General features: G+C 63.6%; 2 protein-coding genes across 2 annotated transcripts in view; one reads left to right on the top strand and one right to left on the bottom strand.

Annotated features, from left to right (window-relative positions):
• ANO8 (anoctamin 8) overlaps positions 1–9,593 on the bottom strand; it is a 12,842-nt gene extending 3,249 nt beyond the window's left edge. Inside the window, exons 1-18 of the mRNA XM_040629069.1 lie at positions 9,306–9,593; positions 8,424–8,534; positions 8,172–8,304; positions 7,853–7,991; positions 7,671–7,767; positions 6,662–6,778; positions 6,455–6,582; positions 6,200–6,361; positions 5,727–5,879; positions 5,487–5,613; positions 5,312–5,367; positions 5,132–5,206; positions 3,515–4,318; positions 3,074–3,265; positions 2,805–2,936; positions 2,612–2,722; positions 1,054–1,720; positions 38–219 (exon numbers count right to left, since the gene is read on the bottom strand). Coding sequence (XP_040485003.1) covers positions 38–219; positions 1,054–1,720; positions 2,612–2,722; positions 2,805–2,936; positions 3,074–3,265; positions 3,515–4,318; positions 5,132–5,206; positions 5,312–5,367; positions 5,487–5,613; positions 5,727–5,879; positions 6,200–6,361; positions 6,455–6,582; positions 6,662–6,778; positions 7,671–7,767; positions 7,853–7,991; positions 8,172–8,304; positions 8,424–8,534; positions 9,306–9,411 — 3,492 coding nt within the window. The 5' untranslated portion in view covers positions 9,412–9,593. The remainder of the gene's footprint in view (positions 1–37; positions 220–1,053; positions 1,721–2,611; positions 2,723–2,804; positions 2,937–3,073; positions 3,266–3,514; positions 4,319–5,131; positions 5,207–5,311; positions 5,368–5,486; positions 5,614–5,726; positions 5,880–6,199; positions 6,362–6,454; positions 6,583–6,661; positions 6,779–7,670; positions 7,768–7,852; positions 7,992–8,171; positions 8,305–8,423; positions 8,535–9,305) is intronic.
• A 1,033-nt stretch (positions 9,594–10,626) lies between these two features.
• The window catches only part of GTPBP3 (GTP binding protein 3, mitochondrial), a 4,305-nt gene continuing 1,307 nt past the window's right edge, over positions 10,627–13,624 (top strand). Inside the window, exons 1-7 of the mRNA XM_040629062.1 lie at positions 10,627–11,428; positions 11,865–12,118; positions 12,231–12,317; positions 12,407–12,609; positions 12,785–12,857; positions 12,946–13,089; positions 13,290–13,455. Coding sequence (XP_040484996.1) covers positions 11,376–11,428; positions 11,865–12,118; positions 12,231–12,317; positions 12,407–12,609; positions 12,785–12,857; positions 12,946–13,089; positions 13,290–13,455 — 980 coding nt within the window. The 5' untranslated portion in view covers positions 10,627–11,375. The remainder of the gene's footprint in view (positions 11,429–11,864; positions 12,119–12,230; positions 12,318–12,406; positions 12,610–12,784; positions 12,858–12,945; positions 13,090–13,289; positions 13,456–13,624) is intronic.

Below are 13,624 nucleotides of genomic sequence, written 5' to 3'. Positions count from 1 at the left end.
GCGGGGGCCCCGCGAGGGCGCAGGGCGGGCACTCGGCGGCGGCGGGGGCGGGGGCCTGGCGGGGGGCGGCGCCCTCGCCCCCGCAGCCCCACGGCCCGTCCCACTGCCAGCAGCCTGCGGGCGGCGTCGGGGGCCGGGGCAGCGGCGTTGGCGGCGGCGCGGGGCTCCGGCTGCGGCGGGTGCGGAGGGCAGGGGCGCCCACCGGGGCCAGCGCTGTCCCTGCGGAGGCGAGAGGGGCCGTTCCGGGGGGGTGCCGCCCCCGCCGCCGGACCCGACTCAGACCCTGCCTGCGCTAACTCCCGGGCTTCCAGGCACATCGAGGGCCTTATTGCTTCTGATCAGTGACAAGGGGTGGGCGTCTTCTGGTGCATCCCCTGCCTCTGGGCACTGGGCCCCTCCCCATCATGGGGAGAGGACAGTCTGAGGAAGTCCCTCTGATTTCTGACCTGCGTCCCTGGTGCTGCAGCTGCCACCTCTTGGGCTCCCTGGGGGATGAGCTGTTGGAGCCCAGGGCTGGGTTGGGCTGGGGTTGGGGCCGGCAAGGTGGGCGTGGGGGGCATGAGGCTGGCACCTCTACTCGGCACGGATGTGGGTGCAGCCTGTGGCCGAGCACCCCGAGCTCCCCAGGGGGGCAGCTCCAGCCCCCACCTCCAAGGAAGGCCTCCTTGAACAGCTGGGCTGCAGGGTGGGGACTTGCATAGAGGCCTGGGGGGGGGCAGTCCCCCCAGTGAGCTGGGTGTGGGGTCTCATAGGGGCAGGAGAGCCTGGGCCGGGTGGTGAAGAAGCCTCCTTCATCTTTCCTGGCCCCCGAGCGTGGTGGACAGGGTGCCCTGGGAGGGGCACTGGGATGGGGGGGCTTTGGCTGTCGGGGTCCTGGAGACACTGAGCAGGCTTTGACTGAGAGGCTCCACGTACCACATACCCAGGTTCCCAACCGGTACCAGAGACCGGGCCTCCTCTGTCCCCTTTAGCCCCTCTCCCCAGGCCTGGCCACCCCATCCCTTCCCGCAAAGCCCGGCCCAGAGTCCCCACCCCCGAGTTAAAGCTTGTGACCTGAGCCTTCCTCTTCAGGCCGGGGGGCGTCCGGCTCCTCAGCCGCAGCCTCGTCCACCGGCCCACTCCGCTGGGCTCGGCCTCCTCCACCGCCGGGGGTCCCGTCCAGCCGGGCCTGCCCACCTGCCCCATTGGACCCGGTGTCGGCCCGGGCCCCGCCGAAAGGGAAGAGCTTGCCGGCGTGGAAGGCCTTGGGAGGTGAGTGGCTGCGCTCTGGGTCCCGCCGGGTCTCAGGCGACTTAAGGAACTTGAAGCTGAGGAAGGCTGGCAGGCGGGTGTCGCTCCCCGTGGGTGACTGGGCAGGGGGTGGCCGGGCGGCAGGGCCGGCCCCCGCACTGGCCAGTGAGGATGTAGCCCCAGACGACAGGAACTTGCCCTGCAGCGGGATGATCTGCTTCAGCTTCATGACGTTGTTGGGTGCCAGCAAGGACCCCGGGCGCTTGGGCCGCTCTTGCCCGTGGCCACCTGCCCCGCTGCCCTTGGCCTTGGCAGAGGCCTTCTCAGGGGCAGCGGGGTCCAGCCCCGAGCCTTCGGCTCGAGCCTCCTCCCGGCCACCGGCATCGCGCTCTCGCCGGGCATGGTGCTCCGCGTGGCGCTGGCGCTCCTCCTCCTCCCGCCGCCGCCGCTGCTGCTGCTGGTAGCGGTGCTGGGCCTGGCGTTCATGTCTCTGGGGGCGGAACAGAGCCATTACAGGCACTGGGCGGAAGGGTGTGTGAGCAGGGGCCAGCTGAGGCCCCAGGCCCATGCGGCTGCTCTTTGCAGAAGTGGCAAGAGTTCCAAACATTTATTGGGCACCAGCTGCTTCCCTGGACCCACCCTGAGGCTCTCTGAGGAAGTAGGCAGAGATCTAACCACTTATTAGGCACCAACTGCATTCCTGGATCCATGCCAGCGCTTTCTGAGAATTGAGATGAGAACGAACATTACCAGCTACCAACTCTGTCCCCAGCCATGTGCTAGACACTGCCTTAAGAACTGGGAGAATGTAAACACATACTGGGCCCTCAGAACCCCTGACAGACAGAGTCCCGACTGGCACAGACCGGAGTCCACGCTGGCCAGTCCGGGAGCCACATGTGGCTTTGTCAATGTCAATTTAAACAACTAAAATAAAATAAAATAAGAATTCTGTCCCTCGGTTGTACCAGCCCCATTTCAAGTGCCCGACAGCCACCAGTAGTGAGGGGCCACACGGCGCAGACACGGAACATTTCCGCCATCACGGAGAGCGCCGCCTGGCGCTGGCGAGCTCTTTGGCCCACTGTGCAGCTTTCTGAGGAATGTGGCAGGAGCTGGGCTTCTAGGAAGCATCAGCTGTGTCCCTGGCCCCAACCAGGACACTGCTGGTGCGCTGGCGATGACTAAAGGTTCACAAGTGCCAGCCTGCTGCTGGATGCCACCGGGGATTCCAGGAGGGACCGGCCCGGGCGGCGTGCTAATTATGACACCGGACTCTGTACCTCTTCCCTCCTGCTAAGAAGCTGGCTGCCAGCCAGGCCAGGCGGAGAAGGCCCGCTGGGGGAAGGCGTCCACCGAGCCTGGCCACCCACCCGCGTACCTTGAAGGCCTCCCGGCGCTGGTACTCAAGCTTGGCCATCTCCTCGGCCACCCAGCCTGGGATGTCAGGGATGGCCACATGGATGAGGTACTTGAGAAGCAGGGCGAAGTGCTGAGGCAACAGAGGAGGAGGCTGCAGGCTTGGGGATGCCCTGCCGCCCCCCCCAGCTCCTCCACCCAGCCACCGGCCCCACCTCGAGCACCACCACAGACACGATGGCCGCCTCAGGGCTGAGCCAGGGGAAGAGACGCTGCAGCTGCCCGCACTGGCCGATTAGGTAGCAGTTGACCACGATGGCCAGGACTCCCATGGCCTCCATCACCTTCTGCAGGGGAACGTGGGGAGCGGGGGCGGGGGGGGCTCAGATGGGGTCCGGCCACCCTTCCCGGGCCTCCTGCCCCTCCCCAGTGCCCCCCGACTCCCTCCGGGCCTTGGCTCTGAGTCCTCGGCCGCTCCCCACACCTGCCACTGGCCGATGCTCTCCACCCGCTGCCCGAAGGGCCGCTGCAGCCCTGTGCACAGCTTGAGGGCGTCACTCCGGATCTCAATGAGGTTGTTGACCAGGGCGCACAGAGCAGCCAGAGGGAAGGCGGACGAGAAGAGGACAACGTAGCCGAACTGCACGAACATCTCCTGGTAGTCCTGGAACGTGTCCTGCAGGCGGGTGCCTGGGTGTGGCCTTGGTCCCCCTCCCTCAGACCCGATGCCTCCTTCCTTTGACTCCCTTCTTCTCTCAAGCCTGCCTCCCGTCCTCAGATTATCCTGAATGGACCCAGAGCTCCCCCTCCAGAAGTTCCCAACCACATCCAGGGCCCCATTTCGTCACGCCCCCTACCTCCACCCTCAGGCCACATGCCCTGCCCCTTTGAGGGCCTGGTCTTGGGCCTCAGACGCCCTCCTCACCTCGTACTTCTTCATACAGCTCTCAAGCTCGGCCTGGGTGAGCTGGGGTGAGGGCCCCTCCTCGGGTGGGTCAATCCAAGACGACCGGTTCTGCCGCCGCTGCCTCCGGCCCGAGTCACCTGAGCCTGGCTCTGGGTCCAGGCCCCCATCTGGCCCCTGGTCACGGCCCTCACCCCCTGCCCGGCGGAGCAAGACGGCCGGAGGCTCCCGCTCAGGACTGCCGGGAGCCCCTTCGGCCTCATCGTCTTCTTCGGCCAGCGTGAAGACTCCCGGCTCCAGCCCCTTCTCCACCATAGTGGGGCTCCCCTCCTCCAGGAGGGCCTCCGGGCCAGGCCGCCGCCGCCCAGCCCCTCGTTCAGCAAAGCTGACCTTCTTCAGCCGGAGCCCGCAGTCCAGGAGGCTGCTGTCCTCGCCCTCCTCCTCGTCATCTTCCTCCTCCTCCTCCTCCTCTTCATCCTCCTCCTCTTCCTCCTTGGCCCCCCGAGGCCCGTCCCCCACCTCCCCACCTTCCCCTGCCGGCCGCCGCTCCACAGTGGCCTCCTCCTCCTCCTCTGGTGCCCCACAGCCCCCGCTGAGACACCTGCGGCCCCCGCTGCCACCTCCACCGCCACCCTCTTCGGCCTGGGGTTCAAGGCGACGGGGTGCAGGGCGCTGGAGGCTCAGCAGGCCGAGCAGGGCACGGGCCAGCTCCCAGGCTGCCTGCAGGCCGAGCTCGCCGCGGCCCAGCCGCCGGTACAGGTGCGGCTGCAGGACCTCGCGCACGTTCTGGAGGAACTGGCGGGTGATCAGCAGAGTGGCCAGCATCTGGGGGCAGGAAGGGGGAGGAGAGAGGCCACGTGGGGCGCAGGCGGGGCCCGGGGCACCAGGGCAGGCTGCTGGGGCGGGGTACCCGCCCTCCAGGAGCAAGTTTCCAGACACATGCCCTGAACCCAATTGCTGACTCCACCCCATTTAGATGTCCCCGGACACGGAGGCCCCAGCTGTCAACCTCTGCAGCCTCTCCCACCAGTCCTCTGCCAAAACATAGCCCAGCAGGCCACAGCGCTCCTAGCCGACCGCCTGGGGTTGCAACGTGTGCTTCCCCCCTGCTGTGGTTCAGGGCCCCCTGCTTGCGGCACTGCCCAGGAGCTCCGTTGGTGCCCAGGGCCTCGAGAGGCCCTGCCATCTGCATCCCATCAGCAGAGCCCAGCCCCTTGGAACATGCACCCTTGGCTCAGGCAGCATGAGGCCCCAAGCACAGCCACACTGCCCGCCCTGGCGAGGCCCTGCGGGCTCGCCATCTGCCCATACTTTGGCCCGGGCCATGAGCAGGCGGCCCCGGAGGGAGAGGAGGAGCAGGCGGAACCGCAGGGCCGCGAGCGGGACCAGCACCGCCCGAAGCTGCCGCTCGAGGCTCTGGGACAGGGACAGGACGAGCAGGAGCTGTGGAGGGACCGACGGACAGGTGGACGGACAGATGGGGGGGCGACAGGCAGAGAGAGGACACACGGACAGACGGACAGAGAGAGAAGGATGGAGGAGGGGGGGGAGGGGCTGGAGAGCCCGTGGACCCCTTGGGCCAAGTCCGGCCCCCCACTGGCCACCACTGGGGGGCACTGCCTTGGGCTGGGGTCTCACCTCTTTCAAGCGCTCCATGTCCTTGAGGTAGAAGCCGATGTAGAAGAGGCTCAGGTAGGAGTTGACGAATTGGAACTGCGGGAAGGAAGCAGTGGGCAATCCCTCGGCTGCCCTGCCCCCAGGAGCCACTCCTGCGCCCCACACAGAGCCCTCGCTGCCCGCCTGCTGGCCGCCACTCACCAGGACGACTTTGATGATGAGGTGCTTCTCGTAGGCGCTCTCCAGCCGGTAATTCTCTGGGGGCCGAGGGGATGAGTAAGGAGGTGGCCCAGGCCCCCTGAAGGCAGCGGGGGCCCTGAAGGGCAGTAGGGACCTTCCTCCCCAGGGCAGCAGGACCTCCCCTTGCAGGGCGTACCCATGTCGTTGAGCCAGATGGCGAGCTTCTTATAGCCCTCGGCACTGGCACTGACCAGCAGGGCCAGCACAACCTTGGGCAGGAAGCGGGCAAGACGGGGCAGCCCTTTCACACTCAGCACCAGCTCCTGCAGGGGCAGGGGGTTCACGGGTCACCCAGGCATCTGGCTCAGCCCAGAGTGGACCTGGGCCGGGGGTGGCCAGGTCAGGGCCAAGGCCGGGGCTGGGGGCCGGAGGTCACCTGCAGCTGGAAGCAGCCGAGCATGAGCAGAAACACGCAGGCCAGGCAGGTGAGGCACAAGGGGAGACTCACAAGCAGCTGGAAGAGCAGCCGCTTCCAGGGTGGGTAGTAGAACTCCTCAGCCCGCGTGACAGGGCTGATGCGCCGGATACCCTGTCAGAGGGTGGGGGTGGGGCTCAGCATGGAGCCGGAGGGGCTGCCCCTGCCCCCACACACCCTTCCCAAGGCCTCTGAATTCAATTTCCCTCCACCACACCACGCCTTTGCTTTTGTGGTACCCCCACCTAGTCCCCCTCTCCCAGTCCCTCAAATGCAATTTCCCACACCTCTCCTTTGGAGCATGCAGAGCCCCCCACCCGGCATACCCTTTCTGATGCTGCAGCCCTATTTCACACCTTGTCTTTGCCCCTGCAGTGCCCCCCACCTCCCCCTCTCATTCTTGGAGTCCTTGGACTCAGACACCCCCGACTGACCCTGAACTGGGGTCGTGGTTCCTCCACAGCTTCCCCAGGTGAGTCCAGTGTCCCCCATTTGTAGGCCAGCTCTGCCCCCCTCCGTTTCCACTCCTCCAAGAACAGGGTTGACCAGACGACGTTGAAGAGGGCAAAAACCACACACGATACATCCCGGCTTGTCTGGGGATGGCGGAAGGCTGAGCTGTTGGCCAGGTTGGCCAGGGAGGAGGGTGTCTCAGGCACCCCAGCCCCTGCCCAGCCCACTTCCAGCACCTGATCAGCCTCTGTAAATGTGTACAGGACAGAGCCAAAGACAGCTGGGTATACCATCGCTGATGTGTAGAAGCCCAACCAGGCGAAGTACATGGCAATCTTCACTCCAAAGTAGTCACAGATCTCATCTGCCAGGAGCACAGTGGGGGCCCCGTCAGCCCTGCCCGCTTCTAGAGACTCCCGCACACCCCCCACCTGGGGCCGCACCTAGAGGCTGGTTTTCACACACAGCTTGCACCCACGACTTCATGAGGCGATTCAGGATGCGCTGCTCATGGACCGGGAACACCTGCTGGATGATGCCGCGGGCCGCCAACTCAGGGACTGTTGGGGGACAAGAGCAGGTGAGCCCCATCCTTCTGCCTGTGCCTGGCCTGGCCAGCCCTCTCCCCTGGCCGAAACCCAAGTCACAGTTTTTCCCTTCTTTTAAATCTTCAGAGGCTCTTCCCAGGGGAGGAGTTCTGAGTGGGCAGAATATCTGGTTCTCCTTCAGAATTTGGGAGGTGCAGAGGCAGGCGGGGTGGGGGGTGGGTGCAGGAATCCACGTGGGAGGGTGGGGTCACAGTGTGGAACCCTATTTTTAAATAAAGCCATTTGAGGGGCGCCTGGGTGGCACAGCGGTTAAGCGTCTGCCTTCGGCTCAGGGCGTGATCCTGGCGATCTGGGATCGAGCCCCACATCGGGCTCTTCTGCTATGAGCCTGCTTCTTCCTCTCCCACTCCCCCTGCTTGTGTTCCCTCTCTCGCTGGTTGTTTCTATCTCTGTCGAATAAATAAATAAAATCTTTAAAAATAAATAAATAAATAAATAAATAAATAAATAAAGCCATTTGGCCTCAGTTCACTGCTCCGAACGTCTGAGGAATGGTGCAGAGCCGGCGTCAGAAGGGGTGAACTCTCAGCAGCTGGTCTCTTGGAGAGGAAACTGAGGCCAGGGCCCCACCACACAGTGCATGGAGTGCTGTCCATGGTCCTGCCCCTACCCTATCCCAGACCCAGAGAACAGTTTCTCTTGGGCAGGCCTCCCGGGGAGTAAGCCCCACCCCTATGCTAAGGCCACACCTCTTCACCTTATTTTATGTCTCCAGGCCCCACCCAATTCTTCACCAGCTTTTAGGTCCGTTTTCTAGGCCCCGCCCTCTTGCATTGATAGGCTGTATTCTAAGAGCCCCACCCAACTCCCCACATGTGATTGGAGGTTAGTCCCGCCTGCTTACTGATTGGCTGGTCCTCCAGGAAGCGCACGTTGTGCAGCGCCTCGCCCTGCTTAGCGCGTAGGTTCTGCAACCAGAAGCGGATGATGCTCTGGCGTTCCTGCAGTGGACAGGGCAGGGCTTGAGCACAGGGAGCAGCGGCCCACGGGCTAGGGCTGCGCACTGGGAGCCAGAGCTGGCCGCACCTGGGAGGTGAAGAAGCGCAGCTCACTTTCCACATTCTCGTAGATGAAGTCCTCCTCGCAAGAGAAGCCACGGGTGCCCCCGCCAAACTCGGCCTTCACCGCTTTGCGCAAACCCAGCTCGTCGGCTCCTCGAAGTAGGCTGCCAGGAAGACACGGAGGTGAGGTCATGGGGAGACCCTCGCTCACCATCCTGGAGCTCGGGTTGGTGTACCTGGCGGCCACCTGGGACGAATGCAGGGCGCTAGACCTCACAGCTGGTGCTTGAAAGGGCGGGGAACTGGGTAGCAGGGTCAGCAAGAGGCCAGGGACAGAGACTCGCCTCTCATACGTGGCGGTGACGAAGAAGGCATAGGCACGCGTGTGGCGGTGGTGGCGGACTTGCACGATGAGCTCGGGGATGCCCACGCGGATGTGGTTCAGCAGCCATAGCAGCGTGTGGTCATCAGTCGTGTCTGCCAAGGGGCACAGACACTGATGGCTCCTGCCACAAGGCCTCTTACAGACTCCTACTCAGGGGAGCCCAGCTCAGGGGAGCCCATCTGGGCACCAGGCAGGCGGCGGGCATGGGTACCTGGAAAGGTCATCAGCACGTCGCAGTTCTCCGTGGGCACTGTCTTCATCCACGCCTTGTGAGACACCAGGTAGCGACCAGCCTGCAGGAGTCGCTTCCCAAAAAGCTTATCTAGGGGGCAGGCGGGGCAGGGCTCAGGTCAGGCCACTCCCAGACCGGGACCCCAGCCTCCAGTTTCATCCTTCCAGCCCTAGCGCCTGCTCGCACACTCGCCACGGCTCCTCTGCTCTCAGTCCGCCATTCGGGGACCTGCAAGCTTTGGCCTTGGCTAGTTTCCTTCCCTCCACGTCCTTGCACCAGCCCGGCCCTCCTCCAGGAATGCCCTTCCCCCAGGTCCTCCCTTACAAATCTTACTCATTCTTGAGGCCCAGCTCCGCCTCCAAAACCACAATCGATAGGGCGCTCACTAGCAGCCCCGAGCGCTTCACCACATCATGCCAGCGCGTCCTCATAGCTGGGCGCGGTTCTTACCCCCATTTCACAGGTGAGGAAACTGAGGACCAGGGCGTTTAAGTCACGCACCCAAGGTCACACAGGCGAGCTGGGATTCGAACCCAGGACCGTATTATTCTTTATCCTCTGCGGAGAGGCTATCTCAAGTGCATCCCTGTCGGGCTGCGATCCGGTAACCCAAAGGGGTGACAGAGCTCAACCCCAGGCCGGGGCTGTCGGAGGGGCGTGTCCGAGTCTCTGCTCTGAGACCCCCGCTTCTTGTACCGTCCCAGCCGCGCTGGCCCCGCCGCAGCCGCAGTGCCGGGAGAAGCCGTCCCCTCAACTGGACTCCAGGCCCGGGACGGCTGACCCCAATCCCACTCCCCGTCCAGCCGCCGCGCGCACCACAGGCACCTGCAACCCTGTCAGATACAGCCACCTCACACATACCCAGAACTCCAGACGCCGGGGCTGCAGGCTCGCCCTCAGGCGGGGGCCTCTTGCCACGCTCGCCCTCCAGGGACGTGCCCCCGGCGCTGGAGGTGCTTTCGGCCATGGCGAGGCCAGGTCAGGTCAGGGGCTGCGGGCGGCCCGAGCGCCGGGGGGCCGCGGGCTCATCGGGCGGGTGCAGCCGCGGAGCGCTCTGGAGGTGGAGACAAAGGCCGCGCCCGCCCGCGCCGGCCGCCGTCCCCGCGTGCCCGAGCGCTGCTTCTCGTCTCCGCCCGCGCGGAACCTCGATTCTCCTTCTCGTCCCCGCGCACGTCGCTTTTGGGTTCTCGACTCCGCCCGTGTTGTTTTCTGGATTTTGTTCTCGCCCGCCCACTTCGCTTTCTGGTGCTCGTCTCCGCCCGCACCGAAGATGCATTCACCGAGGATGTGTCCCCGCCCGCGTCGAATTCTGGGTCTCGTCTCCGCCCGTCCCGGGCCTGGATTCTCCGCCGCCGAGCCTTAGTTTCCCCATCTGCAAGGGCGCGGTTTGGAATCTCGAGTTGGGCGTGATTTGACTACGGCAGGCGGTGGGCGGGGGAGGGCCGGGTCGGGGGAGATTCCAGGTAGCAATAACTTCACAGCTAGAATACGAATTAATAGTTACACCAAGTCCTGCCTCAGGGCCTTAGCATGTGCCTTTCAACTACTTAAGGCACTCCTCACGCCCTCCCCATCCTGTTAACCCCTGCGCCCCTCAGGACGTAACCTCAGAGGGGACCCGATAGAGCTGCCAAGTTTAGCAAATAAAAGTACAGTCCTCCCATTTAAACATGAATGAATTTCAAACGAATACATTTTTAGTATGTCCCAGATATTACATGGGACATAGTTATACCAAAGCCTTATTGTTTATCTGAAATTCACATTTAACTGGGCGTCCTGTATTTTATCTGCACACAGATCCCTGACCGTCCTGAGTAGCCTTTTCTGTTAGAATGAGAGCCCAGAGAGGGCAGGGGCCCCTTCTGGTTTTTAGCGCACACAGTAGGCACCTGATGCATACTTATGACAGATGGAACAACTCGGAGAAGGCGGGTGTCCGCGTTTGTCACTCTTTTACAAATGAAAAAGTTGAGCGGGTCGCGGCAGGGATTACAACTCTAGCGGGTCTGACAGATTCTTCCCCAAGTGCAAGTGTGTCGCCCGCCCGCTCCGTCCAGGAACCAGAGAATTGTCCGTGCGAAAGCGCCCGCGGAGACCCCGCCCAGCCAGTGCGTGGAATTCCACCATCAGCGCTTTATTCCGCTATTTTGCGCTGTCCTGAGTTAACCTGAAAGTAATCCCTGAGACTCCCCTTTCTGGCTTTCGGGGAGCCAGAGACAGACCGGACACTCAGCTCTGCAGGAGCAGGCCTGGGCCAGGAAAGCCCAGAGGGCAGAGAGGGCTGTGCAGGGGATTCCAGAAAGGTGTCCTGTCGGAGCTAGGTCCTGAGGATGAGTTTATCAAATGAAGAAGGGTACCCGAGGAGGAGAGAACGGCGGGAGGGAGAGCTGGGGGAGGGGCGAGAAACTTGGAGAGTTCTGGGAACACAGGTAGGAATCTTTCCAGAAATTTGGACAAGATTTTATTAGGTCCAGGGCGTGGATTCCCGGAAGTCATCCCTCTCCGGCCCCGGGATGCTCTTGCTTCGCCTAAGGCTATGGAGTGGCCAGATGGAAAATACGGGGCTGGAACCCTCGCCTCGTTGTAATTCCGACGGCGCTGGGCCAAGTCCGGTTCTTCCTCCCACCCTTCATTTCCGGTGTCTGGGATACCCGCGATTCTAGGATCCTAAAAATTCGGTCTTATGTTGCCGGGGGAACGCCATTTCGCTGCACCCTCGCATCCTGCCCCTTCCCCGCCTCTTTCCCCGTTACTAGCCAATAGAAACGAAGATCTTCAGTGAGTGGGCCATATGTCTCCTAAGGGGCCCAATGACGATCGAGAGTCGTTAAACACTTTACCAGTCACGCCGCGGAGTGGGTGGAGCCTTCTGTCAGGACTAGAAGCCGCCCAAGCAGAGCGGGTAGGCGGGTCGCTGGTTGTGAATCCATGTGGCGGGGGTTTTGGACCCTAGTAGCCCGGGCCGCACGTGGGCCTCGCAGGTGGGGCAATACGGGAAACGGGTGTGACAGCGTGGGGCGCTGGTTGGGCTCCAAACCCTCTCCCTGGGATGTGGGCCCCAGTTCCCTGGGGCAGAACCACCTTTCTCATTTTCACAAGCCTTAGTCCGTTCATCCCCCGCAGAGCCCACATCTGTGTCACCTGTTGGCCTCAAAGTTCCCATTTGGGTCACACTGTGACATCAGCGCCCTCACCCTCATAATATATCCACACACCCCCCTGCCGCAGACCCACATCTGGGTCAACTTCTGCTCTCAGAGACCTCAGTCGGGTCACCCTCTGGCCTCAGACGTTCCATTCTGCCCATCCCCTAGCCTCAGAGCCTCCACCTGGGGTATCTTCCGAACATCGAGCGCTCTATCCACCTGCCACTCTGCCACAGAGCCTCCCAGAGACACTGATTCTCCTCCTCTCCAGTCCCAGATCGTGCACGCGCCAGGGCAGCGGCGCTCCGGTCCCCGGTTCCGGGGCCACTATCTTCGCGCTGAGCTCCGGCCAAGGCCGCTGCGGCATCGCAGTGATTCGCACCAGCGGTCCCGCCAGCGGCCACGCCCTCCGGAGCCTCACGGCGCCCCGGGACTTTCCCCCGGCTCGCAGCGCCTGCCTGCGCCTGCTCAGCCATCCCCGTTCCGGGGAGCCGTTGGACCGCGCGCTGGTGCTCTGGTTCCCAGGTGAGGGGTTCCAGATCCCGAACTTGCTGTAGCTTTCATGACCCAGTTTCCGCCCCCCCCCCCCGGCGTTTGCCTAGCCGTATTCTCCTCGACTCCCATCTCGCCACACTAGGTCCCCAAAGTTTCACGGGTGAGGACTGCGCGGAGTTCCACGTGCATGGAGGCCCAGCGGTGGTGAGTGGCGTCCTACAGGCCCTGGGTGAGTCTGCAGCCTTGGGTTCGAAATCTGGCTCTGCCAGTGGACCTGGATGGGGGCCAGGGAGCTCAGGACCCAGTACCTTCTCGCAGGCAGTGTGCCAGGGCTGCGGCCAGCTGAGGCTGGTGAGTTCACCAGGCGGGCATTCGCTAATGGGAAGCTGAGCCTGACCGAGGTGGAGGGGCTGGCGGATCTAATTCATGCAGAAACCGAGGCGCAGCGGCGGCAGGCGCTGAGGCAGCTGGACGGGGAACTGGGCCACCTCTGCCGTGCCTGGGCCAAGACTCTCACTAAGGCAAGCCCCCTCTTCGCCCCTTCCCTGCCATAGAGACCCCACCTGCCCATTCTGTGCATGAGATCTTCCTGTGCATGAGCCTCCAATCTGGTCCCTTGAGTCAAGCTCAACCTGGGCACCTTGTGGGGCGGGGGGGTGTTCCTGGGTTACCATATCACCACATCTGCTCCACCAGGCTCTGGCTCATGTGGAGGCCTATATCGACTTTGGTGAGGATGACAACCTGGAGGAGGGCGTCCTGGAGCGAGGTGGGTCCTCCTAGGGGTTGGGGACACCTCGCATCGTAGGCCCCGGAGGCCCCCTGACTCCCTCCCCTCTGCTTTCTTCCATCCGCAGTTGACAGTCAAGTGCGGGAGCTGGAGCTGGCACTGAGCGCACATCTTCGAGATGCCAGGCGCGGGCAGAGGCTTCGCTCAGGAGCGCATGTAGTGGTCGCAGGACCCCCCAACGCCGGCAAGAGCAGCCTGGTGAACCTACTCAGTGCGTGGGAGGCGTTGCCTAGTGTCGGGGGCGGGGCCCGTGTCGAGGGCGGGGCCGGGACCTGGGGAGCAGTTCAGGTGTGGAGGAGGAGCCAGGAGGATGAAAACGCAGTCTAGCCAGGAGGTGGAGCCTGGGGGAGGGGCTCCACGGCCTCCACCCCGCCCACTTCGAGATAACCCCCACCCCTCACTGCATCCCAGGCCGGAAGCCTGTGTCCATAGTGTCCCCGGAGCCGGGGACCACCCGCGACGTGCTGGAGACCCCCGTGGACCTGGCCGGTTTCCCGGCGCTGCTGAGCGACACGGCGGGGTTGCGCGAGGGCGTGGGGCCGGTGGAGCAGGAGGGCGTGCGGCGCGCCCGCGAGAGGTAGGCTGGTAGAGTGGTGGGATGGGGAAACAGACCTTCCACTTACATTTCTCCTTGCTGCATTTATTTTGTGTCCCTTCCGAATCAGGAAAGGCTGCTAAGGTCTCTTGAGTGGGGGCTCTGATGTGGGGAGAGCCGCGGCTTAAATTCAGCCTCTGTTCGCACCCCC

Source organism: Ursus maritimus, unplaced genomic scaffold (genome assembly GCF_017311325.1).
Source record: "Ursus maritimus isolate PB19 unplaced genomic scaffold, ASM1731132v1 scaffold_14, whole genome shotgun sequence".
NCBI lineage: Eukaryota > Metazoa > Chordata > Mammalia > Carnivora > Ursidae > Ursus > Ursus maritimus.
The sequence above is the reverse complement of the archived record's forward strand: the minus strand, read 5'-3'. Positions and strand labels throughout refer to the sequence as shown.